The sequence below is a fragment of the Mytilus edulis genome, unplaced genomic scaffold, assembly GCF_963676685.1.
Source record: "Mytilus edulis unplaced genomic scaffold, xbMytEdul2.2 SCAFFOLD_925, whole genome shotgun sequence".
Taxonomy (NCBI): Eukaryota; Metazoa; Mollusca; class Bivalvia; order Mytilida; family Mytilidae; genus Mytilus; species Mytilus edulis.
Genome location: NW_027267899.1, coordinates 1 through 27,507, shown reverse-complemented (window position 1 = coordinate 27,507; position 27,507 = coordinate 1). Strand labels below are relative to the sequence as shown.

Below are 27,507 nucleotides of genomic sequence, written 5' to 3'. Positions count from 1 at the left end.
TCAAAAAAGGAATTAGATTGGTACACTCAGGCTGAGAGAGCCAACCATATAAAGCTCAATAATATTGAGATAAGTAAATGCAGTGCTAATCCTTAATAATTATATGACAATTTCAGGCCTTCAGGGATAAGTACCACTATTTAATGTATTGTAGAGCAGGGGATTATAGTGACTGAATTATTTGGATTGCAGAGTTTTTTTTACACAAATAAAACTTCTTTAAGCATTGCAGTTGTCTCCCTTTTATAAAATTTTATTATTTAGTTGCTTAAATATTTACATGATACAGTAATATAACCCCTGATTTTATTGAATGTTATTTGTTTTAATCTCAAGTTATAATGTTATTGTCATGTTTATGTTTTGGGGCCCTTAGTTGGAGTAAAATAATCTCTTCTTTTTCCTCTTCTTCTAGAATAGACAGTTGAATTCTATCATTCTAATGAAAGTATTGTTTCACATGATCTCTTTTATATTTCTTGGTAAATATTTGAGTTTCTTTCTCCATTGTCTTAAATTTGAACTAATATAAGGGAGTTAAAATTTAATTAAAGATATTTTTCCAACTGTTGATTTATACATGATTTGATTGACCATCTATCAGCATGTTATTAAAGATAAATATTTACTGTTAACATCACTTATCATTCACCATGAATTTGTAAATAAACACAGACTAGCCAGTGGTCACATCAATTTCAGTTCTATGGAAGATAAAATTGGTAGATAAGACACCTTCAGTATGTTCATAGCAGTAAATTATCTATTAAAACATGTATGATCTCCTTTATTGTCCTAAGTAACAAGTTATTGAAATTTTACAAGATTTGAAGTATTAAATTGACCATATAATACTTCCATGGTTTCAATATATTTGGTGGACCAATTGGTTTAAGAATTTCTACTACTGTAATCACTAGCCTGTCAACAGGAGGTTGTGAGTTCAAACCCTGCACAGGGCCCAGCAAGTACACTAGACTCCAATCTCAGTTGACTAGGATTGTCAGTTTTCCTATTGAAGGTTGTGGTTTTCTTTGGGCTCACCAGCTTCTTCCACCTATAAAAACTGACCTCAACGAAATAGCCCAAAAATGGTGCTTAAAAGTGGTGTTAGAACACCAACAATCAATCAATCAATGCTATGATTCTTATTTGTATTACTGTGGATTCATTTATTTTCGTGGGTACCAATTTTCGTGGTTTGAGGAAAACTTGCATATTCGTGGATATTTAATTTCGTGGTTTTGACAAAGTATGCATATATTCCTTTAGAAAATTTGCAATTCTTTGAATATTTAAATTTGTGGTTTCCTGGTACCCACAAAATCCACAAAAATTGGTATCCAACGAATAATAATGAATCCACAGTATGGGCATTTGTGAATGTTTGATGTTGCCATGGATGATTGAGAGAATATGATTCAAGTATCAGTCTTTTTCTCAGTCTACAAAACAAAGATTAGAAACCTCCTCATTAAGATTGGTTGACCTCCTTCCTCCTCAATTTTATTCCTCTGTTTAATCCAATTAAATCATAAAGCCACCACTCCTGTGGTACTTTAGATATATCTAAGATTCTCTCCTGAAAGTTTTATTACTTTGCTATCAACAAGGCTTAGGTTTTATTTTTTACATCTGGTGTTTAAAAAAAACAAGATTAAGAAAAGGAGTTAATAGGAAAATAATTATTCCACAAACATGAAAGAAAAACTTTCTTTGCAGAATCTTAAACAAAAACAAAGTTAAGTGGAGGATATAAGAACTATGTTAATTAAAATGTAATTATTACAAGGACTAGTTGTCTAGATAAACTTACACATTTCTACTGGTTTGTTTACTTTGAACATCAAACAGGGAACCATATATTGGCTGTAACTTCAGGTTGTCAATGGACTTGATGTCTACACCAAAGATTTGTTTGAGCTGTTTATTTTTGTTTATAAAGGTTTTATGTAAGAAGCAAGTGTGCTTATGTCTAACTTTAAAAGACTAGTTTTGATTCTATGATTGATACAATATTACTTCTTGTTGAGATTTACGACTGAAATTTGCAATGTGAGCAAACATGAATGAGTTTGAGTAAGTATACAATGTAAATGAGCTTATTACAGGATTAATTGTTTGCAAATAGGCGGTAAAGAACTTTTAACAGAAAGTTTTGGGTATGTATTAGAAACTATCCAAAAACTGGGTGATATTGAGTGCTCTGCAAGGGTCAAAAGAGGCGGCTCCACATGTAGCACCTGTTGAGTTGCTCATGCAAGTTCAAACCTAGTGATGGGTCTGAATCTGTAGATCCCTTTTGGGAATAGGGAACAGGATTGTGGTTACAACAATTGGAACATATCCATTGTCATCTGTGAAACAGATATTTTTTAATGGTCAACCAACTCGTGATGCCACTTGGAACTCTTGGTTTAATAGGTAACATTGTTGATTTTCTTTTAATAGGGGTATACAATGGAATGATTTTGTAGTAGTATATTTTTGTGCATCAGTTATTGATATAATTTGGTCTGTCAATATATGATATATGGTAAGGTTGCTGTCTCTTTAGTGTATATCCCATAACTCTATTTATTTTCAGCCAAGTAATTCCTTATGAATATTTTCACAACATTCTAAAATTATGATTAATTTATTGCATGTTACTTTTTATCTTTATTTTCGTTTCATGTAAAATATATATAAATGTATACATTATCGTTATTTTACCACAAATTTATGTTACATTTATCTATATTTTTAGGATGTATGCTGTGTTTAGGACGTTCAAACTACTTTAGATTTAACCATCCACAAGAGGCCAAGAAGATCAAAGAAGCGTTGCCAAACTGTAGAATCTCCTGTGCTCCTATTGACTTTCTTCAAGGTTTGTTTTATAATGACTGAACTTTATCATGATTATATTTAGAAATTTGAACAGTAGTCTTCCATCAAAAGGCCAGGGGACCTCAGTAGTTGTTTGGTCTAAGTAGTTTAATTTCTGTATCACTATCCGGATGTCACATTGGAAGCCTCTTGACCAGTTTAAGGTGTATAGTTTAAAATAAAATTTCAGAATGTGTCAAAAAGACATTAATCAGACCATAGAGCAGAAAACAACGTAGACCACCAATGGGTCAAAGTATATATCTGAAGTTCCTGTCTACCTATTAAGATGGATATAGTTGCTATAAATACAAATCATATGTATTAGAATTTCACTGCTTGGCCTGTTTTTCTGTTTCTGTGTTTTTCTTTGGCTTCTAAAGGATTTTAGTGATTGAATAACTTTCAGGCTTTTAAAACTTAAAATTAAAATAAACAAAATAATAAAAAGATTATATCATGGTTTGAAAGAGGAGTGATGTACTTTTATAAAATTTAATAATAAAAAAATATTAATTAAAAAACATCATTTCATTGAAGAAATTCTTCCACAAATTTAAAAAATTTAAAAAATCAAAATTGAAATGGAATTTAAATAACTGTCTCTTTAAAGTTTGCGTAGCAGAATAAATAATGCATTTGAGTAATAAATATGACCTTTTGACAACCAGAATAGAATCTACTGATATTACATCATAGATTACTTAACCAAAATTGAATTTAAAATATTCTGTTTACATTAACATATCAAATGAATAGTGATAAAAAACACTGTCTATCTTTACCTTGTATTTGTACTGTATACATTACACAAAATAGTTTAGATAATTAATGAAATGAATACATTATTTCTTGATGACATGGTTTTCATCAAACATTATTAAAGTTTAAAGTTCTCATTAAAAAACTGCCCCTGGTGAGCCTCTGGTGTAGTGAAGTGGATCATAAACATTTAGTAACCTGATTTTTACCTGTGTGTACCTGCAATCATTCATGGATTTTATAACATAGTTTTGCATCCCCCAAATTTTTTCGGGATACTATATTTTTATCATGGAACCCTCAAAATCAGGTAAGATAATTTTTTTACCTTTAAGTATAGTTTGTTTGTCATACCTGGACCTCGTTAATCTACAGGTGTGTTCAAATGTACCTCAATATGTGGTGTATATATCAAAGGGATTTGTAATATAACAACTTTGAAACAATTTAATGAAATGTTGATCAAAAACTTGTAAAAAACTCTTTAAAACTTACTATTTTATTTAAATTTACTTTTTGAAAGTTAATTTACAAATATGTACACATAGAGTTCAGTAAGAACTACATGCCTAAACTTTAATCTATAAATATTTTAGGGATTAAGTTTTGTCAGATTTATAATGTAGATATAACCTTACAAAGATATTATACGACCCTGGCCTTTATATAGCAGAAACACATGAATAGTCAAAATATATCAATTTTAGATTATAAAGAAAATCAAGTCTTTTGATTTCCTTATGATGTATACTCAGTATCTATAAGGATTTATCTTGTAGGGTGGTATTCTTATTTTGTGAATGACCGACTTAGTTAAGCCATATTGGGTATAAAAGGGGATATACTTTCAATAGCTTTCAACAGTATTAAATAACTGAATGAAGTGGGTCTATGGAAGCTTTCATCTTATTATTGAATGCTTTTTCAAGCAGTGCAGAACAGTTATAATACTAGTTTGAACACAATGATGTGAGGGTTTTGTCAATTTTCCCAATCTTTAAGTTAACTATGTATTTTTAAAGTCCAACCACACCATGGATGACCAGAATAATTTGAACACCAGTTTTTGATGCCATGTGTTGTTGGAACACTGACAAATTCATTACACTCTCTTTGTCTTTTGTATATGGACTGGTGTCATGCAGTCAATATATTTTGTTGTTGTTGGATTGCTGGCTACATACGTCCCATGTGTCTTTTGATTTCTGTAGGACAAACTTTCCTTTTATTAGATTGTTGTCTTGTCAGCATAAACTATATGTCTTTTATTATTAGTCTGCAATCTTGTCAATATACTGGCCATTTTTTTTGGATTGCTGTTTTGCATTCTGAGCCTGTTGTTGGGTTTGTTCAGTCATATCAACATACAACTCATCTATTTTGTTTAATCACTAAAATAACTTACAACTCACTTTTCAAGTTTATTAAATCTAATAGAGGCCTAGATAATAATAAGAATTTTGAAATAGGATAGTTTAGAATATGTAGAGAAGAAGACAAGCAGAACAAATGTATTGCAGCCTTTATTGGTAGATATGATTAAACTTTGGAAAAGGGGGGGGGCTAAATTTAAGTCAGACAGCAACCTAAAAATTTGATAAAACCAAGAGAGAAAATAGATATAGGTATAAAATATACTGTAGTGTTATACTATTCTGAATGATGTAATATTATGAAAATTGAAGACGAGAGACATTCCCTAATGTTTGTGTTTCTAGTACATAACTGTTTATACTGCCTTGTTACATGTGTAACGAGAACAGTGCCGTGTTACATGAATGACTAGTGTCATAACAATTTCTACTTTGTTAAATCAACTTTTATGTGAAGATCACAATCTAATATAACCATATATAGCCCCTTAGGACCCCAAAATATCTTGTTTATAATAATGTATTTAAAATAAATACCTTAAGGGGCAATAGAGAGATCAAATATTGAAGGGTGTGACAATATTATTAATAAATATTGACTTTCCATTATTAATTTCTGACGGGGCCAAATAAGAAATCTATCAAAGGACTTTGTGTTGTAATTATTAATGTAAATTTAACACCTTTATAATAATCATTTAAACGTCCTTTGTTATGCATGAAATTAGTACAGAAGGCAGATTAAATTATCCCTTTGTCATTATTCATGTTGTATAAGTTCGGTCATGGTTAAAAAATGATGCCTATAAAAGGATTTTTTTTTCAGTTTATCAATGCTCTTTTATTTGTGATGTAAACAATCTTTTTTGCCAATTAAAACCTAATTGTAAACAAATATTGACGTAACACTGGTACATGACTTTACTGTACTAAATTTTTAAAGTAAAATTTCTATAGAATGTGCAGATTACATGTGGCGAGTTATTTTATCAGTTTGAATCTTCATCAGATTTAATATATCGTGACACGTTATTTGTATGTTTGTTCCTTTACCTGACGATCTTTGAGATGGATTACATGTATAAGATATAGTACCGTACTTAATCTTCTTTAATTTACTATCTATCGAGTAGGATTACTAGTTAAGGGGTTGAATACCGTACCACAATAACACGGAGACTTCTTCAATTTACTATTTATCTAGTAAGATTACTAGTTTAGGGTTTGAATACCGTACCACAATAACACGGAGACTATTCATCCTTGCACATCACAGCATGTATATCATTGTGATATGATGTATTATATAATAAGGGGAGATAATTTATCACCTTGTCTGATACTTATCAATAGTGTCAAATTTATATAGCCTACAGAATAAATGAAAATGTCAAAATTTAAATATTTAATACCACAATGAGGGTATTTGTGATATCCGTTATTATTATTGTTTTCTATGACAAAGAAAACTTGAATTTTAAAAATCAGAAATAAAAGAACGTAACACGGTTTTTATTGTCTTGTGATTTGTAACTGTATACATGTAGTGTATTATCCTTTGTCAGATTAAAGGCTTAGAGAATAAGATGGATTACAAGTAGAGACTTTTAACAGTTATGCTTACAATTCTGTACAATACATATCATTTAATTACTGGGTAGAATCAGGCTGCCAGCAAGTTCATACAGTCTATATACACAAGATTTAAAGATCTTATGTTGCTGATAAATAAGATCGGGAGTATTATGTGTTTTACTAGCGTAAAACTAGAACATATTTATAGTGAAGAATTCAGTACAGTTTTAAACAAGCAAAAAACAAGAACAGAGTATTAAAGAGTGAAAAAAAAATTGAGTACATAGTAATGGTATACATATTGGATTTGCTCATTATTGAAAGCCTTACAGTGACCCATAGTTGCTAACTTTTACATCTTTTGGTCTCTTTTGAAAAGATGTCTCCTTTGCTTTCATTCAATCTCTAATAAGTACTTCTATGTATTGTTATCCATAACTTCATGAAAAGATATCTAGGAAGAAATATATTATGCAAAAGACATTTATTGTCAATCATTATTATCTTATAGTATAAATACAAGGAAGTGATGGAAATTCATGAATGAGATAGTAACCTAATGAAACAAATCTGCAAAGGTCGGTAAAGAGGTCAATGTATAGGCACATGGTGTTTTTTTTTAATTTTGTTGTTGTTGGATTCTGAGTTGTTTCATCCAGAAATATCATAGCTCAGGCACTTTAAGAAATGCCATTGGGTGTTGATATTATTCCCATAATAGAAGTATTGCCCCTCTCTAAATATGAGTATAAGGGGTTAAGGGATATATATCGAGGAAAAGCAAATTTTGGGACTAACTATTGTTGCCCATTTCTCATTATAAAATAATCTTGAAGAATGAGTTGATTAACGGTTAATATAAATTATAATCTAAGAGACAGTGTAAAGCAAACACCATTTATTGTGAGGAAAATCTTTCTAAATGAAAATATTATTTATTGCTCTGATATTAAACTTTATATGATTGCTTAAGTCCTATATAAAATCTTCCACTAGTATAAAAAAGACAAATATTATTCCCTCACAGACTTAAAAAAATTTGTGTGCACAAATCCTTTCTGTCAATTAAATCTGATCATTTTTCATTGAAGTAGGTCTGACAAATGATGCATTTGAATTATACGGTTAAACCAGGACAGTAGTCACAGTATTAACAATAATGTTTTGTATTCTTGTTTGATCTCACGATTCTTGTGCTCATCCTTTTATTTATGTGAACAAATCTGTCTTTTTATTTAGTCACCTCCCTAACATTTGCTACCCTTGATCAAATATTTGATCTGCTAAGCTCAGGGGTGTTAGTTTACAAAAGAAGCTTTAAAATACAATTTGTAATACAATATGTTAAAGGATCAAAATGTTTGTTTGCACATATTTTAAGAAAATGAAATCTTTCAGGATTAAAATTTGCTGCATTTTGTTTGAAGGAAAAGAATTTTAGAAAAATATTTATGAAATGGTGAAAAAAAATTCCATTGGCGATATATGTTTTACTTTAAAGATATTAGTATTGAACGATGAAAGTACATTTGAATGTAAATAAGGTGAGCACTTGTTATAAACAGGAAGCTTATCCTTGTAAACATGGGATCTAAAAGGACCAGTAAAGTTTTCAAAGGCACACCAATTTTTACAATAACATACATTAAATCATCGACAAACAATCTATCTTATGTTAAACCATACAGCTAGGTCATTAGTACTTTCTGTTCTGGTTAGCTGACAAATAGGAATCTCATTTTGTCTAATCCAAAGTTGAAGCCATTTTTCTTTGGTGCAATACCAAGGTCTTCTTTGAGGCATAAGTCTATTAGTCTAATTGGGACCACCTGAAGCCCTCCTCCAGGTGCTTGTTTTTCTTGCTGTTATTGAAGACCCATAAGTGGCCTTTGATTGATATCAGCTCTCTGGTCGGGTTGTTGTCTCTTTGACACATTCCTGATTTCCATTCTCAATTTTATTTACAATGGTTCTTTCTGTCATCAGATGTTTTCAGTTTTAGTGTGTCTGTATTTCTATAAAAAAAATAGTTCTAAAAACATTTTTCACAATATCATGAATAGAACTTCATGCAAACACATGGAAATGATATTATTACTATTATTAGTTATGTTACATCAAGTAAGTGATACCTGATCAATGCAGATTAAAGTCAGATTGTTTTTTATAGTTTGATCATGGTAAATTGTGTTTTCATGATGAGGAAAGACACTTTTATACATCATACAGTTCAAAAATTGAAATCTGACCTGCAATCAAGATTTTTCTGTGTAAGATGCATTTCATTTCAAATGAAGGCTTCAATTGATTTAAACAGAGTATTTTTTGCTGTCACAATATATTTAGGTCCCTATAATAGCCCCCTGCTGTGTTGATATTTACAACATTATTTCAGGGTCTTAACTCCCACAAACCGCCAACCCAGCATTCCTGTCTGGTAAAAATTAAAAATTTGTGGTTTAATTTTGTTGATATTTTGTTTGAAGACATTAAATGACGAGGTGTTTAAATGCCAACAAATATAATGTAATAATTTTAAAATATGCGCACACAAAACCCCGCCAAAAAATAATTTGAAGAAATAACTAAAAAAAAATGTTGAATACTACTGCTGTCTTTTTGTCAGGAATTTGTGTGACTTTTCCTGTATACACTGATACTTTCTATCAGAACATGTATAATGGTCCTGAAATATGCATACAATTTTAAGCTAATGACCATAAACGAATCTATCAGTATAAGTTTAGTGTTCATCTTATGTTACTCATAACAGACTGCAAAGTTTGCAGCAACAAAGCTATACCAGAAGAATTTATGATGCTGAAGTTTCAGTAAATATGTATTTTGCATATATCAAGTAAAGATAATATTTTATGATGATGGCATAAGAATGGCTTTTTTAGAAGAATGGAAAGAAAGAGGGTCTTAGTAAAAAATGGGAGAGATCCGTTTGCGCCAAAAATGCGTCCTTTTGCGCCACAACTTTTTTTCTCAAATGCTACGTTTGCGCCACATGTTTTAAAATTACATGGTATCATTTGCGCCAAAAATGAAACATACGATTGTGCCAATTAGAAGAAAAATGACTTCCCTCCTTCTTTAAATGGACTTGGAATCGGCAGTTTACACGGCAAATGTTTCCTTTTGTGAAACATACTTTCTTCTGACTGCTGCTGCATGGGTACTTCCCAATTTAATGTATTTAATAGCTTGTAACTTCACTTTATTGTCCAAAAACACAAACATTGAAGGTTGAAATGCATAAAACAGTTCATAATAATTCCTAATCATAACAAAGCCCATACGCATGATGGGAACAAAGCACTGAGTCATCAACATATATGGCTAAAACATAATCAGCAAAATAACGCTTCGTTTTTCTTCTCTTTTGGCATATCTTTATCAAATATTCAGCAAAGCAATAAGTTTTATTCTCTCTCTGTACATTGACTGTCTAATGAATTTTAAGTCATTTCTCTCCAGATGGTCATCTTCATGGTGAAATATCTCCTAACATATGTTACTTTTTAAGCCAAAAATAACAATAAATATATTTCAACATTAACATTATGATAGATATGTGTACAGGTAAGTTGGCGCAAATGAGTTCCGAATATTGGCGCAATTGATACATTTGGAAAATAAAATTTGGCTCAAATGATACCCCTGAAAAACAGTTATTGGCGCAAAAGGACTGCTGCCTCAAAAATAATGTTTTTTTAATCCAGGGCTATAAGATAAAAGAAAATGTTTGACTTAATACCTTTAAATAGCAGTTGTCTTTGTCAAAAATAATGTTTTTATAATCCAGCACTTTTAGATCAAGATAAAAGAAAAGGTAACAAAACTAAAGACTTTACACCATCGTATAGCAGTTGACAGTACATGTCACAATTTTGTCTTTAAACATTTTAATATAAAGACTACATGTCAGATGTCTTGAAGGAAATTATTTCTATTTAATTGCCTCACACATCACATAATAATGCAAATCTCTTATAATTATAGTGGGGGTATTAGGAACATACAATAAGGCCAGGTCAGGTGTTAAATCCAGGTGTGGGACTTACAAGGCATTGATCAGGACACCAGCGAATACCTCATTCAAAGGTCATTCAAGGTTTCCTGAGAAAGATGAAGTTCAATCTTATAAGAACCCTCTGACGTTACCCTCTGTTACACCATCTGAAAGGACAGTTTTAAAATATTTAAGAATATATTCAAATTATATTTAGGGTCATTATAAGTTTAGATAGGAAAAGTGACTAACTGGACTTATATAAACATATTAAAACAACCCTTTACTGGCATTCTGTCTGTCTGTCTGATTGAACCTGTAATTATTATTTTTTTTTTAAAAACCACAAAAAAACAATGTTTGAAACTGCTGGTCATGTCTGAAATAACCAAAATGAAGCTATGGAAGATAGATATATGTTGTTTTGTGTAATTCTATATTTAGGTCTGAATATGAAATGTGTTATTTTAAACAAAGTCTGTAAAGGTTATCAGATTCTGCATACTTACATGGTGACTGAACATGAATACTATCTATATTTAATTATAGCAGAGTTGTATAGTGCTTTAAAAACGTATATGAACTGATTAAAAATATTATGCTAATTAAATGGTAGATTTATGGAGGCTTTAATCTTGTCATTTGAAACCATTACAAGACAGGTCATTGCGCTTAAAATTATACCTTGTAAATACTGAAACATAATTTTATATATATTTGACCTTAATTAAGGTCATAACACTTCGACCCTCTTTGGACAACATTTATTAACAAGGTATAATTTTGAGCACACTGACATGTCCTGTTATGGTTTGAAATGACAAGATGAAATGTCCATAAACTCATCTCACTACATTTATACATCCTAATAAAACCTTAATCTCTTCATAGACTTATGTTATTTGAAAACAAATGGACATTAAGTATGCCACACTGGTGCACTTACAAGTTCAAAATTATACAGTTAACAATTTGTGATCAGAATATAGTTGGTGGGGAGGTTAGATAATTAGTGGGGGGGGGGCATATATTTGTATTCCACATGTACCTGGCTTTTTAAGGAGATGATAAACAGTGTCGGATCCAAGGGGGGGGGGGGGGGGGGGGGGGGTTCTGAGGGTTGGAACCCCCCCTTTTTTTTGGCCCATCAATGCATTTGAATGGGAGCATATAGTTGGAACCCCCCTTTACTCTGGGTGGGGAACCCCCCCTTTTTAAAATAGCTAGATCCGCCACTGATAAATAATTGATGAGAGAAATGTCAGTAAAACCAGACAAGTGTATACCATGAAGGCTTGCAGATGTAAGACCTACTGTTTGATTGTGAACCATGCATCAAACAGACTTAAGACATACTGTGTAAACATCATATATTACACAAAAATTACCTTTGATCTCTGTGCTTGTGTTTTGTAAGCAATTGGTATAGTAATAGTGTAAAGCCTCCTGGATATGCACTGTTATTTGAAAGTGATCTGATTTGACTTAACAGTAATTAACTATAATCTGTTGAATTATTCAATATTGTACACAATGCTGCTTACTGCCTCTATAACTGCTATGTAGTTGTAAGTTTCATGTATATCATACTTTTAAATTTAAAGATGTATATACCTTAGTTAGTTCATTAATGAAATAAAGGGGGGCATTGAAATAAACATGCTGCATATAAAACCGGGTCATTGGGGAATTGTTGACATTTCTAAAGCTACAACCTTTGGTTTTTAGTGCATGGAAACAATTTGGCCAATTTATAGGTTTTATTATTAAAACGAGTAGCAACACATCTAATGTTTATGATACAAAAGATATACAAAAAAGTATATGTAAAGGAAATACAAAAAAATATATGTAAAGGAAAAAGAATAAGGAAATTATTTTAATTACACAATATATTTGGTAAAGATTAGAATAAATGTTGCATAAAACATCGTACAGAAAGCTTTCTTTTGTTTTTGCCTGAAATTAGTACTTTAAGTCTATTGAGTTCAGCATAAATGGACCCCCTTGATCCTATTTTCTCTGTAATTTTGTAAAATTAATACTAAATGGTTAACATTAAAAGGTAGGAAACCAGTCATTATATCTCGGGGACACCGGTTGATCTGGCAGATAAACTTGTACGGATAACTTAATTGTCTCTAATGTAATTATTCATTATATAGCTAATGATTACAAGGAAACCCAGAGTCTGTTATATTATTATTTTTATCTGATTGGGAAAAAACCTTTGCTTTGTTCATCTGAATCATTATATGCTTAAAAGAATCTGCAAATTGTGACTGATTTCAAAGCAAAATTTCAGACCTGCACATGCCTGAATTTTTTCTAATACATTTCTTGTTTTTTCTTTCTCTCATCTTGCATATGCATGAACTACCATTAAGAAAGGGATATCATAAAGTTGTTGGAATTTTGTTCTCATCTAAGTCAGTAGGTTGCTGTGTCCTAAATATTGTTTCTTCACACTTAAGAAGTTAGGAGATGTATGTTTTGGCAGTATATATAAACCTTATTATTTTGACAATATGGTGTGAGGGTACACCAAACTAAATGAAGCATGTAAGAAAGATGTGTCAAAATCTTGGCATGTTAATCCAACCATGTTTTTTATTGGTCAAGCGTCAAAGGTGAACTGCTGGATAAGTTTCTTGCTTCAGGGGTTGTAGATGTCTACTGTACTGTATACACATTTAAAATTGATGAGTATTTTTACTTTGTAGTCTTAATGAAAAGAACATGTAGGAGTTCTTTTGAAAATCATATATTGTATCTCTTTGTAAATCTTCAGAGGCTTAGGACAGGAGAATCAAGTCTGATTTATAGTCTTTTTGAAGATTTATGTCTTGTGCTCCAAATTTTTTGTTTAAACAAAAGTTTTGAGGCATATTGTACCAGTAGGGTCTGCAGGGTGAGTATAAAGTATGATGCTCTGCACTTTAAAGAAATCTGCCACAACTCTCTGAGACTTTCTTTCTGTGACTTGTTGTATAGCAAAATAGATATAAGAAGATGTGGTATGAGTGCTAATGAGACAACTCTCCACCCAAGTCACAATTTGTAAAAGTAAACCTTTATAGGTAAAGGTACAGCCTTCAACATGGAGCCTTGGCTTCTCTTGCCCAACATTCAGTTGTTTTCGAGTGACAGTCAAAATTTTCTGACATCTAGATGATGTACCTTGCAGAATCTAACTACTAGTATTTAGTTATTGTTAATTTATTCTAGTTCTAAATATGTTTATAATGTTTGCCACTGTATTTTTAGTGGAAAGACTGCCATTAGAATCCCTAGTTGAGAGAATAAGTGAAAATCCTCAGGTATGAGGGTTCAAATAGAAGATTTGCCCATTACACATGCATCTTTGTTTTGTTCATTTCTATGACTTTGGCACCTAAAAATTCACTTAGTGTCCCATTTAATTTAGAAAATAGTTCTAGTTTCTATAGACAGAGAGAAAATAGTTAAATATTTGTTTTTAGTTTGTTGAAGAGTTTGTAAGCTACTTTCTGTAACCTGTGTTCTATTTTCCTCAAGAGCAGTTGTGCAAGTCTTCCTAGTGAAGAAAGTTTATTTACTTAACAAATCACCATAATATTCGAACAGCCAGAGGTTATTTTATGTCAAAACAAAACATCTTTCATCCAAATACACAAAAATAATTATCTTATGACAAATAGATGTTAGTTTAATCAGCTGTTGTCAGTTGTCAGGAGAGACAACTCATTTAACCAGCTGTGTTGGCTGGTTTCCTGCTTTACTGCTTTCTGAACAACAATTCAAAGATGTCAATATCCTTTAACTTTTTGTTGCTATCTGTCAGAATAGTGAAACCAATAATAAATAAATAAATCTGCTGTAGGTAACAACTTGGAAATTTGATGAACTTGCTACATATCAGAATGCTACATTTACTTAAAAAAAGTTAAATCTTAAGCATAGGATATTTTTTTTCTATTTTGGCGGGGTAAATTTAGAATATAATGTATGCAGATATTATACACATGTACTGTGGATATGATAATCAGGGGCGAATCCAGCCCAACCCAGGGTAAAGAGAAGAGATTTTCAACCATATGTCCCAATTCAAATGCATAATTGATCGTCAATTAAAACCCTGGAACCCTCTCCCTGGATCCTCCCCTGATAGTGAGTTTATAAGCAACACTGTGTTGTACATTAACCCTTTTACATAATATTTAAGGAATGACTGTAATATTTTTTCTGTCTATGAAGAAATAACATAAAAAATGTGGTGCACACTGAATAACGCGCGTAGCAAACCGTAGAAAACCATGAAAAAAACATTGATGACGTCACGGTCACATGACTAAATTATGTCTATGGGCCGACAACAAAATAATGTCAGCCAATCAGAAGACGCGTTACATCCAAAATTAAAATATTAGATTTTGGATGTGACATTTACAGTATATTTTGAAATTTTCATGTGATTTTATTGCCTTTGATTTGTGAAGTGTTTTAATATTATGATTTGTTTATTGATAAGTATTTCCATTGCTTCACTTACCTCTCCAAATGTTATATATTGCATTGAAATAATTGTGTATGGAACCTCTGAGTCATTCTGTGGTGGGGGATTCGTCTCATTGGCAATCATACCTCATCTTCTTATTTTTATAAAGAAAATATACCGGGTAGGCCAGAAACTAATTTAATTTGATTTGTTTTCTGTTTGCCTTAGATGCATTTAGAACAAGGATGGCATATAACTATTATAACTGTTACAACTGAAATAAGGAGCTAACATTTTCTTTTGTAAACAGCCTAAACATTCAATTCTACAAAATGATTGAAGTTATTTTGCCAGTCAATTGGCAACAGCTGTTACGGAAATACATGTTGGAGGATAAACATAGGTTAAGAAATATAATAAACAATTTTACAGTTGTTTGTTTATCGCTGAAAATTGGCTTTATTACTTAAAACAAAATTTGCATTTTGGAGTTTTTGAATTTGGCAAATTAAACTAGGTAGAGTAGTAAGAAAATAAATACTATAACAAGTTACTAATTCATTCTTAAAAAGGGGGGTCACTTACAGTATGTTAGTTGAAAAGTTTGAAATTTGATTAAAATGTCATGTTTTAGCATTCTTGGTGGAAATGCTCATTTTTGGACGTTTGTGTCTGCTTAGGCTGCTGAGAGACAGTAGACAAATCACCTTTCCATATATTATTGAAAAAGATGCTCTCTTAAGCATGTAAAGCATTTCAAATTTTATTGTAATTACTTCATATAGTCTTTCATATTGCAAACCACAAGTATTGAAAGCTGTCCATTTGAGTCTTTGAACCATTTACATAACTTTATAAACATTCAAAATTCATGGTTGAATACACAGCTGAACACCTTGTGTGGTTGATATTTTTTTTTTACATATATGTTGGAATATTGAATAGTGTATACTATCCTTATTTTTTTTATATTTGATAATGATTTTTGTTTGTCATGACCCCCCTGGGGTAACTAGTTTATAAATTGATTTAAGAGTTGTATGTATTTTCTTTCATGTGGTTATCTCTTTAATTGTGGTCAGGTGTATTTAATGACAGATGAATGGACAGTCCAGTTTTTATCACAAATAAATTGTTTGTTAAGTGTCATCATCTGACCAATCAAAAACCCATAAATGTTCAGCTTCAGGGGCTCAACATGGGGATAAAGTTTAATCTCATGCATACATTTTGAGTCTCATAGGTTTAAGTTTGTCCAGTTGTTTAATGTTTGTTGGCTATATAAGAATATAATTTGATGATTTAGAAAACTAATTGCACGAAGTACCCATACTTTCCACAAATAACTGATCAATCCATTTGATGTTTGGATGAGTACAGAAGCAGGGATTTGAAGTTTTCATCTCAGTATGTCTGTCATCCTCTTCTGGTTATATAGGAGTTTAATGTTGAGTAGATGGGATTTTTAGATGAAAACCCATCAATAAATATATTAAGGTGAATTTATTTTATTTAAGATTTATGCATAAAAAGTCGATAACAATTCATATTTGGAAAGATATTGATAAAGGTTCTGATGACAAAGGTTTAGCAGAAAGTTTGACAAGTAATGTGAATTCATAGTTACTATTTAACACAGAGTACGTGGAGTAGAGTTATGTGAACCAGGAATTTAAGAATACAATAAGTTGCAAATACCTAAAAGCTTTTATGCACACTTTTACTAAAATCTGGAACTATTATACATGCTAGTAAAATTGTCCCTGCTAAGGTTGTTCCATTCAAATACTTCTTTACTTCAATTAATGGAAATTTGTACCAATAAAAAATAAATTAATCCATAGTATAGATGATGTGTTTAATACTCAAGCTGCTACGTACATATATCTACTGTTGAAACACTTTTATAATATGTGTGTATCTGTTGCACATTGTCCATTAGACACAAATGCATGTATTATTTCTATGTTGTGATGTTACACTATTGTTTTGGGTTAGGTTGAAGGTTGGTATTTATTAAAATGTTTAAACCTGCTGCATTTGTTTGCACCAGTTTAAGTCAGGAATATGATGTTCAGTAGTTGTTTGTTGATGTGGTTCATAAGTGTTTCTTGTTTCTGTATTTTTTTTTATAAAGATTAGACCGTTGGTTTTCCTGTTTGAATGGTTTTACACTAGTCGCTTTTGGGGCCCTTTGTAGCTTGCTGTTTCGTTTTAGCAAAGGCTCCATGTTAAAGTCCGTACTTTGACCTATAATGATTTTCTTGTACAAATTGTGAATTCTTATTGGCACTCATACCACATCTTCTTATATATATTCTTGTTTAATTTATTGACATGCATGTAAATCACAAATACCCTGAAACTTCTTGAATTTTTGACAAATAATATTCAATTCTATAATGGAAATAAATTGCGTTAGTTTGATATTTTTATCTTTTCTTATAGAGACAGTTTTTCAAATGATAAAATTTAAGTAAAAATACATCCTTGGGATAAGAGAACTTTTAAGATTTGTAAATCTATTGAATAAGTTGTACCTCAAAAGACCAATGTGAAAGCTGTGATTTTATATTTGAAATTGATTGCCAATAGTTCAATGTATGTTTAAAGCACATGTCAAATGTTTTAAATCAGTTTGACAAGCTATTACAATTCATGTGATTTAGGTGTCAAAAACTTGGCTATTACATTTAGATCTATGTTATTACCAGCAATTACAGGGCACAGACATTTATCAATGTAAACATAGGCTTTCAAACATTACTTAGTTTTTATTAGATTTGTAAAAAATCAATATAAGTATTTGTTTTGTTTGGACTGAAAAGTTAAATATGTAATTTGCGGGGGCAATTGGTATTTTAAAAAACTGTTGAGAATTTCAGGTAGGTCATGTAATTGAAAGTTAAAAGTTGTATTTGTGTCATACAAAAAATGAAGTATGTTACTAGGTCAAAACGATAAAAGACTTTTATATGTAAGTCTTATCTTTTGATAGCTTGCAGAAGAAAAAAAAATTAACATTGTGCATTTTTTTCTATGTTAAACATGAAATGTTGTCTCTATGCCCCCTGGTCATGATTGTATTTAGAATCTTTGTCAATAAGTACATGATTGTTATTTCATAACAGTAAATGTCATTTTATTTTTATATTTTTTTTTTTGCTGTCTCATAATTTCACACTTGTGTAATTTATTTTAAAATTGGAGCCATATATTCTGATTTCTAATCTGTGAACCAAGAGAGATAACTCTATTAGGATTTCTGGTACAAATTAAAAGTCAAACAAGTCAGATTATATAATTCCTGACGTATAATTTGTGAAGAACAGGATGGTTCAGAACTTTTGTTTGACACTTTATTAAATTAAATGAGAATATTTGTTATGTTTTGTCACAAATTTTTATGGTTTTACAGAAGAATATGTTTTTTTTATTCCAATTAAGGGTCCTGAAGGGCTTAAACATTTGAGATTAAAACAAATAACATTCAATAAAATCAATGATAATTTGGTTGTTGGTTGCTTAACCCTCATTGTCGCTAAATGATATATGCAGAAATTATTGCAATACAGTAAAAAATTTGATAATCATTTCATTTGATTTGGTAATTTATCAAAATATATCGACACAGTTGAGACAATGTTACCATTGATGTTTTAACAGTAATATAGGTATATAAGATAAGAATTTTATTAATCTAATCAAGAACCCATAAAGGGCATCATTTTACAACACAATATGATTGGAAAAAGCAAAACAGAAAACTAATACATACTATAACGTTATGGACAGGATCAGAGCCTTACACAACATGTGTTTTATATAACTATTATATTAAAATATTATAACAATAAAATACTAAATTACTTCATATATTTTGTTTACATCTGGGTCTTATTTCTAAACCTTTAATAATGTTATTTCCTAGGCACATGAGAGTTGGTAAATGCTCATTTGTGAACAGCCAGAAATATTTCTTATCATTAGGTAGTTCTTTAAAATTAGTACAAAAAGTGATAACTTTATCAAATAATAATTTCCTCTGTTCATCATATAATGGACAATTTACTGTAAAATGGGTCTCATCTTCAATAGAATTTGATCCATGTGATAAGCAGTGATGACATAGACGTTGAGTTCTCTCTATGTATATTTTATTATATCTATCTTTCTCAATTTTAAGATCATGAGCACTTATTTTCATTTTACATATAGCTCTTCTTATACTAAAATCTTTAATCTTTAATTGATAAATAAGCCTCTTTTACAAAGTCAGTCTAGAGGTTGAAATAATTCTCTAGTTTACTATTACCTTGTGATAAGTTTCAGATCTTTTGACCAACCAAAATGTTTTGAAACTATTACAAAGTTTACATTTTACAAATTTAATTAATTTATTGAGCTTATATATATATGCATTTATTGTGGTTTTACTCAAACACTTTGAATTTGCATTCATATATATTGGCAGTAATAAAAGCATTGTACATTGTACATAGTAAATTTATAATTTTTATCTTTTAAATGGTGTATGGATATTAGCAGATACTTCAGGGAGACAGCGCTCCAACAACAGAAGCACAGAAAAAAGACATTTTAAAAATTCTATATTTCATCATATTCTACTGTTCAAATGTTAAATTAAATGACAATACTGTATTTAATTTTGATTTGTTTATTTTTCAGAACTGGATGTAAATCCAGAGTATATGCAAGTGATTTCTGACGCTGCAGCCAACGTACAGAAACGATCATCATCTGGATCAGACAAACAAAAATACTTGGACCGCTCTTCAAATAATTCATGTTCATCACCTAAACAGTCATATTTAAATAAATCACCAAACCAGTCATATTCCGAGAGATCTCCGAACCATTCATATTCAGAAAAAGTCACCAAAACAGTCTGTAATTGAAAAATCACCAAAACATTCATTCTATGAAAATGTGCCAAAACAAAATTCACCAAAAACTTTTGTAACAAATAACGGTGATGATACAGAATTTCTTGACAAAGTGTCCAAATTTGAACTTATTTCACATAATAGAACTTCACCGACAGTAAAATCTCCTATGCGAGTTATGCCACCTGATACTCCTTACCAAGGGTCACCAGTTAATACTATAAATAGGAGACATAATAGTTCATCAGGTGTTTCGTCTCATGCAGGTGAAAAAGTTTTCACTCGTGAAACTGTAACGACACGAGTGCCTGCTAGTTTCTTATGTGGGAAATCTACAATTGAGCATTCACCAAGTACAGGAAGTACATCTGAGCGTGTGCCAAGTACAGGAAGTACAAGTTCTAGCTCATTAACAAGTGTCAGTAGTGGAGCAACATTATCGTGGAATTCTGATTCTCCAAAATTAAATATATCCAGTGATAAAACTAATCATATATCTCCTGCTGGTAGTAAAGGTAGTTCACCAATTCTAGATCTCCACTCAACAGTGTTGCCATTACTCCTAAACAAAAGGAGAAAAAACCTTTCAATTTTACTGAATCTGCAACATCAAGAGTGAGAAACGCAACTGATGCTGACCTCTTGGCGGAGAGCATTATAAATGGTGACTTCCTGGGAACGTGTGACATAGAAAGTAATAGGAATACTTTTGATGGTATTGATTTTAATTTTGACGAATTAACTGCCAGTCAACAAGATTTAACAATGAAACATCGTGAAAATGTTGAAGAGAGGAAGAAGGAACAAGAGCAAGAGAAAATAGAAAAACAAAGATTGGAAGAAATATTAAGCATGTGTGCTGATTATGAAAAACAAATAGAAGATGAGAGAGTTGTACAAGAAAGTCCAAAACCTAAAACTACTGCCTTCTCAATGCAAAAGTTTTTAGAAAGAAATAACATATCATCTGAAGTGGAAAAACAAACATTGCCAAAGGACAGTCTAGCTTATGGGGTTGGACAGCAGTACTCTCATTCAACACCAAAACAAGGTCAAGAGTCCTTTACTGCCTCTTATCCAGTGTCTTCTCATGTTGGTCATCAGACATTTTCTAACACTTATTCTCCAACATATACATCATCTTCTTCTCAAATTAAATCTCCACACACTGTTAGTAATGTGTCTCCTATGATGAATGGACCATACAATTCTTACACTAGTAATGCTGTAACTCCATCTAAAGGAACACCTCCTCCTGTGTCACCAAAACCTGTCATGACAAAAAGTTTTGATACATTTTCTACTTCTGTTCATAATGATCTGATACAACAAAGTACCCCCTGTGACGATGTCTAAACAATGGACTAATCAAGTACGGTCAAAGACACCAACAAATGTTGGGGATCAGGATAACTTTTCTGGTGCTGTTACCTCAAACTACAATGGAGGGCTTCCATTAGGAAATAGACAAATAAAGGAGAGCTCTTCAAAAAGGTTTTCACCTCCCGACTATGAAAATGATTTTGTTGATTCTGCAAAATCTGTTTCTTTTTTCTTCAAATGTTGTAGCACCTTCATATGGCATGTCAACAATGGATAGTAGTCATTCTGCACAACAGCAGTTTAAGGGAATAACTTGCCACTGACTAAGGGAAATAACTCTCAGGAAAATTCAAATTCAGATTTACAAGAGATGTCAAAATAAAAAAGAAATGTATGTCTCTGAGGATGCTAGTCCCTAATCATTATACTGTATTGAGTGAGAATCAGTCACCAAGATTTGATGAAAATTCATTCAAAATCTCACAGGTTCAGAGACCAAATCAGCTACCAAGTTTTCATGACTTCACAAAAGAAGTTCATTCTTTAGATAGAAAAGACAAATCTGAATATAGAGGATCAATGACAAAAATAAAAACCAATGGTTCATTAGCAATGCTGAATTCACCAAATAATCCTCATAAAGATGTCGCACATGGTTTCCAAATGAGACGATGTAGTTCAAATTCCTTCAAACTCAGAAGAAGAATCGACAAGTGGAACTAATTCTGAAGATACTGGAACTATTAAACGTCGACCAGAATTAAATCGTAATAAAGATAACTCTCTAGGAGGCTCTCCATTACAAAGTCCACGTCTTTCACCCCGCATGGGCAGCAAAAGTCCTCAAGTTACACGTCGTCATTTTAAAGCAGATGACAAGTCTAATGAATTACTCAAGTCTCCTACAGAACAAACACAAAGTGTTCAAAACTCATTTGATTATTTTAATCCTGCAGTAAATGGAATGGCTTTTATTGATGAGTCATATGATAACCAAGAGAAATAATGTGACCAATCAGAGTCATGGAATTGCGTTCATTGATGAGTCATATGATAACCAGAGAAATAATGTGACCAATCAGAGTCATGGAATTGCGTTCATTGATGAGTCATATGATAACCAGAGAAATAATGTGACCAATCAGAGTCATGGAAATATGAAAATCTACAATGTAGGAATAATTCAGTTACGAATACCAGAATGGTAAATGGATATCAGTCCACAGAAAGTAATTCCGTTGAAATGGACCAATCATTTTCGAGATCCAGATTATCTGGAGGATCAACAGTAGGAAATCAGACGACAGGCTGACACCAGTAAATAATGAGGCTTTAATTTCCAAAAGTAGAGAACGTCTCAGATCAGATTCTAGTATGGTAAGCCTAAAGTTACACTTGTTTTGTTGAATCTTCCAAAGAAATGCAAAGTAGGTCTGATATGTTGGACAATGGCCTACCAAAAAGGTGATCCCAGTAGTCAAGGTCATAAAAAAACCTTCTCTTCAGCTCCCAATAGATGTCAAATATTTGGAAAGTCAAAGGAGTTGGTCCTGTTTCATATCAATATTTTTTGTTATCAATTTCAGTTTCATCTGACGAAAGATTTTGAACACTTTTCAAACACTTAAGTGTCTATTTCAAATGATTCAATTAGTTTATGTGAAAGATTTTAACTGATTTACTCATTACAAACGCTCCGATTCAATCTTAAATATGAAAAAATCTATCAGATATGCCCCTAAAAAATTATGTTTAGATGGTTTTTGTCAAAATGAAAGTGGCCGCATCTGTGTTCATCCTCAACCATTATATATGTTATGTATTATCATTAAATACAACTTACATTTCAATATTAAGAATGAATACAAATGCGGCCACTTTCATTTAAGACTGAAACAATCTAAAATTTAACTAAATGCTAAAAATTGTGAAGATTTCAGTAATTTAGCATGACTAAATGATGCTAGTATCCGATAAATGTGCATTGTATAGTCAAATGCTCCATATTTATGTAGCAGAAGCATTGTACTTTCCAATAAATAACTAAAAGTTTACATTTTAACAATTTTGTAAAACTGCTATATTTTGGGGCCAAAAAGGGGTCTTACGGGACTTTTCCTCTTAGCTTTATATTCAAATTGTTAATTCAGATGAATTTTTGATTGTATTTGTATAAAGTTTCTTGTAGTTATGATGTCTTTTTTTGTCTTCTCTGTTAACAAAATAAGGAGGGAAAGATAGAGTGTTCTCAGATATTAAATGGTTGATGACTCTGAAATCAATCAAATCAAATTCAAACTTTCACCTTGGTTTCATGAAATGTTGTGATGTTGCAGCCAGATTGTGCAACTTGCTAAATAATGAAATCTTTTGAATATGTAAGTGAACATCCATAACCCTTTTTACCCATTAAAAGATAATTCAAATGGCTTAGCACAGGGTAAAGGATTGCAGAAGCTTCAAACACTTAACTTGTCTTAGTAGATAGTAATTTTACATACAGGTCTTCTGAAAAACAACATAAATTATCTGAAAATCATCTAGAAAGTGTTCTAAACATTTCCCATATCAAATATATTTCAAACAACAGTAGGTTGTGAAGCTCATCATATGGTCCCACTCTTAAAAATAATTTAGTAAATGTGTAAGTCAATTAGTCAATTATTAATTATTGCTTGTTCAGTTTAACTGTCTCTGTATTCGTACATAAAGTCATAGACCTTTAAATATGCATCTTGAGGACAAGAATTTTGGATAATCAAACTAAGAGACATGTTTAATGTAAATAATACCACCTTTCCATCGATAAAATTTTAATTATACCCAATAAGGGATGGTAACATTATATGTTACATAATAACTCATGGAGGAAAAAAATGTCCTAATTGAATTTTAATTTATAAACAGCAGTAAAAGTAAACCACACATTTTGCAAGGGCAGATCATGCCAAAAGGTTCCTAACCCAGGCAGGATAAAAAAGGGGGATGTTCCAACTATATGTCCCCATTCAAATGCATTGATCGTCAGAAAAAAAGGGGGGTTCAAACCCCCTGTTACTCCCCCCATGGATCTGCCACTGATTTGTGGGAACCTTAAACAACTGGTCAGTATAGGTATTAGTCAATAGAAACTCTTATTTTAAAGTATTTTAAAGTCATTTCGTATTCATCAATATTATGTTAAAGTTATATATTACAACAGGTAAAATATGTCGAAAACCTGTACAAAAACAATATCATCGCTCGTAAACAAAATTATGTCTGTTACTAAATGCATATGTCAATAGGTAGGTGCATGTTTTCTGATCTAAAGTTAATCACGGAATACCAAATTTAACTTCAAGTAAGTAAAACTAAATTTAAAGTTTCACTTAAAATATTTTTTAAAAGTTTATGAAATACTTGAGTATTGACTAATTTTTAAGTAGTATGTTATAAGGGAAGTAACATCTTTCTTTCAAGTGTTAGGGTTTGCGTGATCGGAACAAAAAAAAGAATAAAATTGTAGTTTTAAACTAGTTTACTTACTAACTGTCTTCTTTATAATGTGCAATGTGTATTTTATGATAATACATGTATAAATTTAAAATGAAAAAAGGAGTGGTATAATTATTTATTCGTATGATATAATAACTTTGACTTCCGAAAAACTATGACATGCTTAACATCAAAGAAAAAAATCGTTGAATAGAGACACTAAGATAAGGGGAAGTCATTGTACTAAAACCTTGATCTTTAAGTTAAATAGTCAATGATCGTAATACACTGGGTCATCTACGTTTGACGGTTAAATTGTCTGAATTAGATATTTATGTTTTAAGTTGATCCGTCAACATATTTTTACCTGGGTTTACCTGTAAAACATATTATCAAATTTTGGTTTATCTTTTAATGGCCGATTCTTTGAACTTAGCGTCTAATTCATAAATGAGTGGGATTTCCAAAAATGGTATGTATTTTAACTTTTACAATTGATTTCCTCTTAATTATCATGATTATAGAAAGATGTTGACATCTTACTCTTATAGAATGATCATTACTGGGTAGATAATGGTGAAATTCTTGTTTTGTTTTTGGTTGTATGTTTGTTTTTAATTTATAAGTGACAAGTGTTATGATAAGAAGAAAATATTATTTGTATTAAGTGAACTTTAGGATTGGTTGTCTCTAGAAATTATAATTTTATCTACACTTAATAAAGTATTTGTCTGAAATAGAGAACAACTTTACCCATTAATAGTAAGTTAAACATAAATACAAATTTTTTACATAAAAACAAATTTTTCTATATTTATGAATTGTAAAAAAACAAGTGACAGCTCATTGATGATTGTTGAAGCATGATTGCATATAATTGTTTGCATCTAGTTCATTTAAACTTTGGTGGATAGTTGTCTTATTGGCAATCATACCACATCTTTTTATTTTTATACTAATTGACTGCAAAAATCAAGGACAATTACTGCATTAAGTTTTGGATATCTACTGAATTTTGTCCACAAATACTTAGTAGTTTTGTTTTTGTTGGGAAAACAAGTTTTCTATAATTAATGATCTGCATAGTTCACTTTTTAAAACTTTCATACCAACTCTAAAATATTATAAAGCCTAAAAAAACCCACTGAACAACTTATTTGCATAACATAGATATAACAGCTGACCGACTACCTCATTCTTAGCAAAGTATTATGATAAAAATCAAACAAATAAAGATTTGTTTACTGCATTATATTTTTCTTTCTGAAAGACGCCCATTTAGGGCTAACATGAACAAATCTCTGAGCATATTTTTACTGCACCACCTACAACCTTATTCTTAACAAAGTATTATATGTGACATAACATTCAAATAAAGATATTTTAACAATCTTATTTTTCTGAAAGACGCCTACTTAAGAACAAATTTATTCACCAAATAGACAATATGAGTGTAGGTCTTATATAAAATGAAGAATCATAGTTGTAAGGAGTATTTATAACAAAGTAGCACTTTTGATCCTCACTGCATTCACAAAATACTTTCTATATGTATGTTGAAAGTATCAGCCAAGATATTACAAACCAATAGACCAATTCAAATTCCTTTTTATAAATAAGTTAAGCCAATTACGCCAGTTAAGCCAGTTAACCCCAGGTCATTGGCATTATTAAGCAATCGACTCTTACAGTGACGTAATAACATAAGCATTGTGACATCAGAAATATACTGGAAAATATACAATGTGAAAAATTGTCTATAATCTCTAACCTTTTGAAAATTTACCATGAGGTCAATGTCATTCATCATGTTCATTACAATACATAGTACTGTTTGTCATTGGGGTTAATTTTCTATCTACCCGTTTCATAGATTTAACTTTCTTCCTTTGAAATTTGAATACTGCATGAATTCTATATCGATACTTCCTCCTCGAGACTTCCTCAGTCAATGTTTTATAACAAAATGAAATGGCTTGACTTCTTTCAAATGAATGAGTGAAACTAAAACTAGGTTTTCAAATGTGGCCTTATTGACACACATCATTCAGGAAACAACTGTGTACATGTATAGTCTGTATAAATAATTATGTGGCACCTACTCTGTAAAAAAAGATAAATACTTGTTAACAACTTCAAAAAATTGTCAGCGTAGTATGTGTATTTTTGACAGTATCTGACACTGATGTGTTCAGAACAATGGTTTACACCTATACACAGGGGTCATAAAATGGTAAAATACAAGTTATACAAGTTTTACAATGTCATATGCTGTTGTATATTTGTAAGTTTGCATTTTAATTTTTTATCAATGAGAGTTTTTTGATAATTTCATAGCTCCTTCATTAAGATTTTAAAAAGGGCCTACTGTTTTTAAAGTTTTAAATGTTTACCTTTTTAAGTTGAAAAGTCTACTTTGAAAAGTGTTTTTTTTTTCTATAGGTTTTGCAAACTAACCTTCAGGTTATATACTGTAGTATAGAAAACTAGGTTATTTATATGACACAAGGGGATGTTCATGTGATTTTAAGTTTGGAAGATGTGGTATGATTGCTAATAAGACAACTATCTACAAGACGTTGATTTACCTGAAACAAATCATAAATAACCTTATGTTTTAAATCCTTGAATGTCCAATCATACAGTTTAATAGATTCCTATTTTTTGTTTTCAGGAGTCCAGTACCAGCCAGCAGTTAGATAAACTGAAACAGACCAAAGCTGA

General features: G+C 31.0%; 2 protein-coding genes across 2 annotated transcripts; both read left to right on the top strand.

Moving 5' to 3' along the window:
• Window positions 1-2,749: 2,749 nt before the first annotated feature.
• On the top strand, window positions 2,750-19,995 carry LOC139506168 (pleckstrin homology-like domain family B member 1; the record flags this gene model as incomplete). Its single annotated transcript, XM_071295393.1, is given in 2 exon segments — window positions 2,750-2,872; window positions 19,766-19,995. Coding segments are annotated over 2 exon segments (353 nt in total), but the record flags the coding sequence as incomplete, so codon positions are not given.
• On the top strand, window positions 19,917-21,637 carry LOC139506169 (uncharacterized). Its single transcript, XM_071295394.1, has one exon. The coding sequence runs from the start codon at window positions 20,153-20,155 to the stop codon at window positions 20,600-20,602; it is 450 nt and encodes a 149-aa protein (XP_071151495.1). The 5' UTR covers window positions 19,917-20,152; the 3' UTR covers window positions 20,603-21,637.
• Window positions 21,638-27,507: the final 5,870 nt, after the last annotated feature.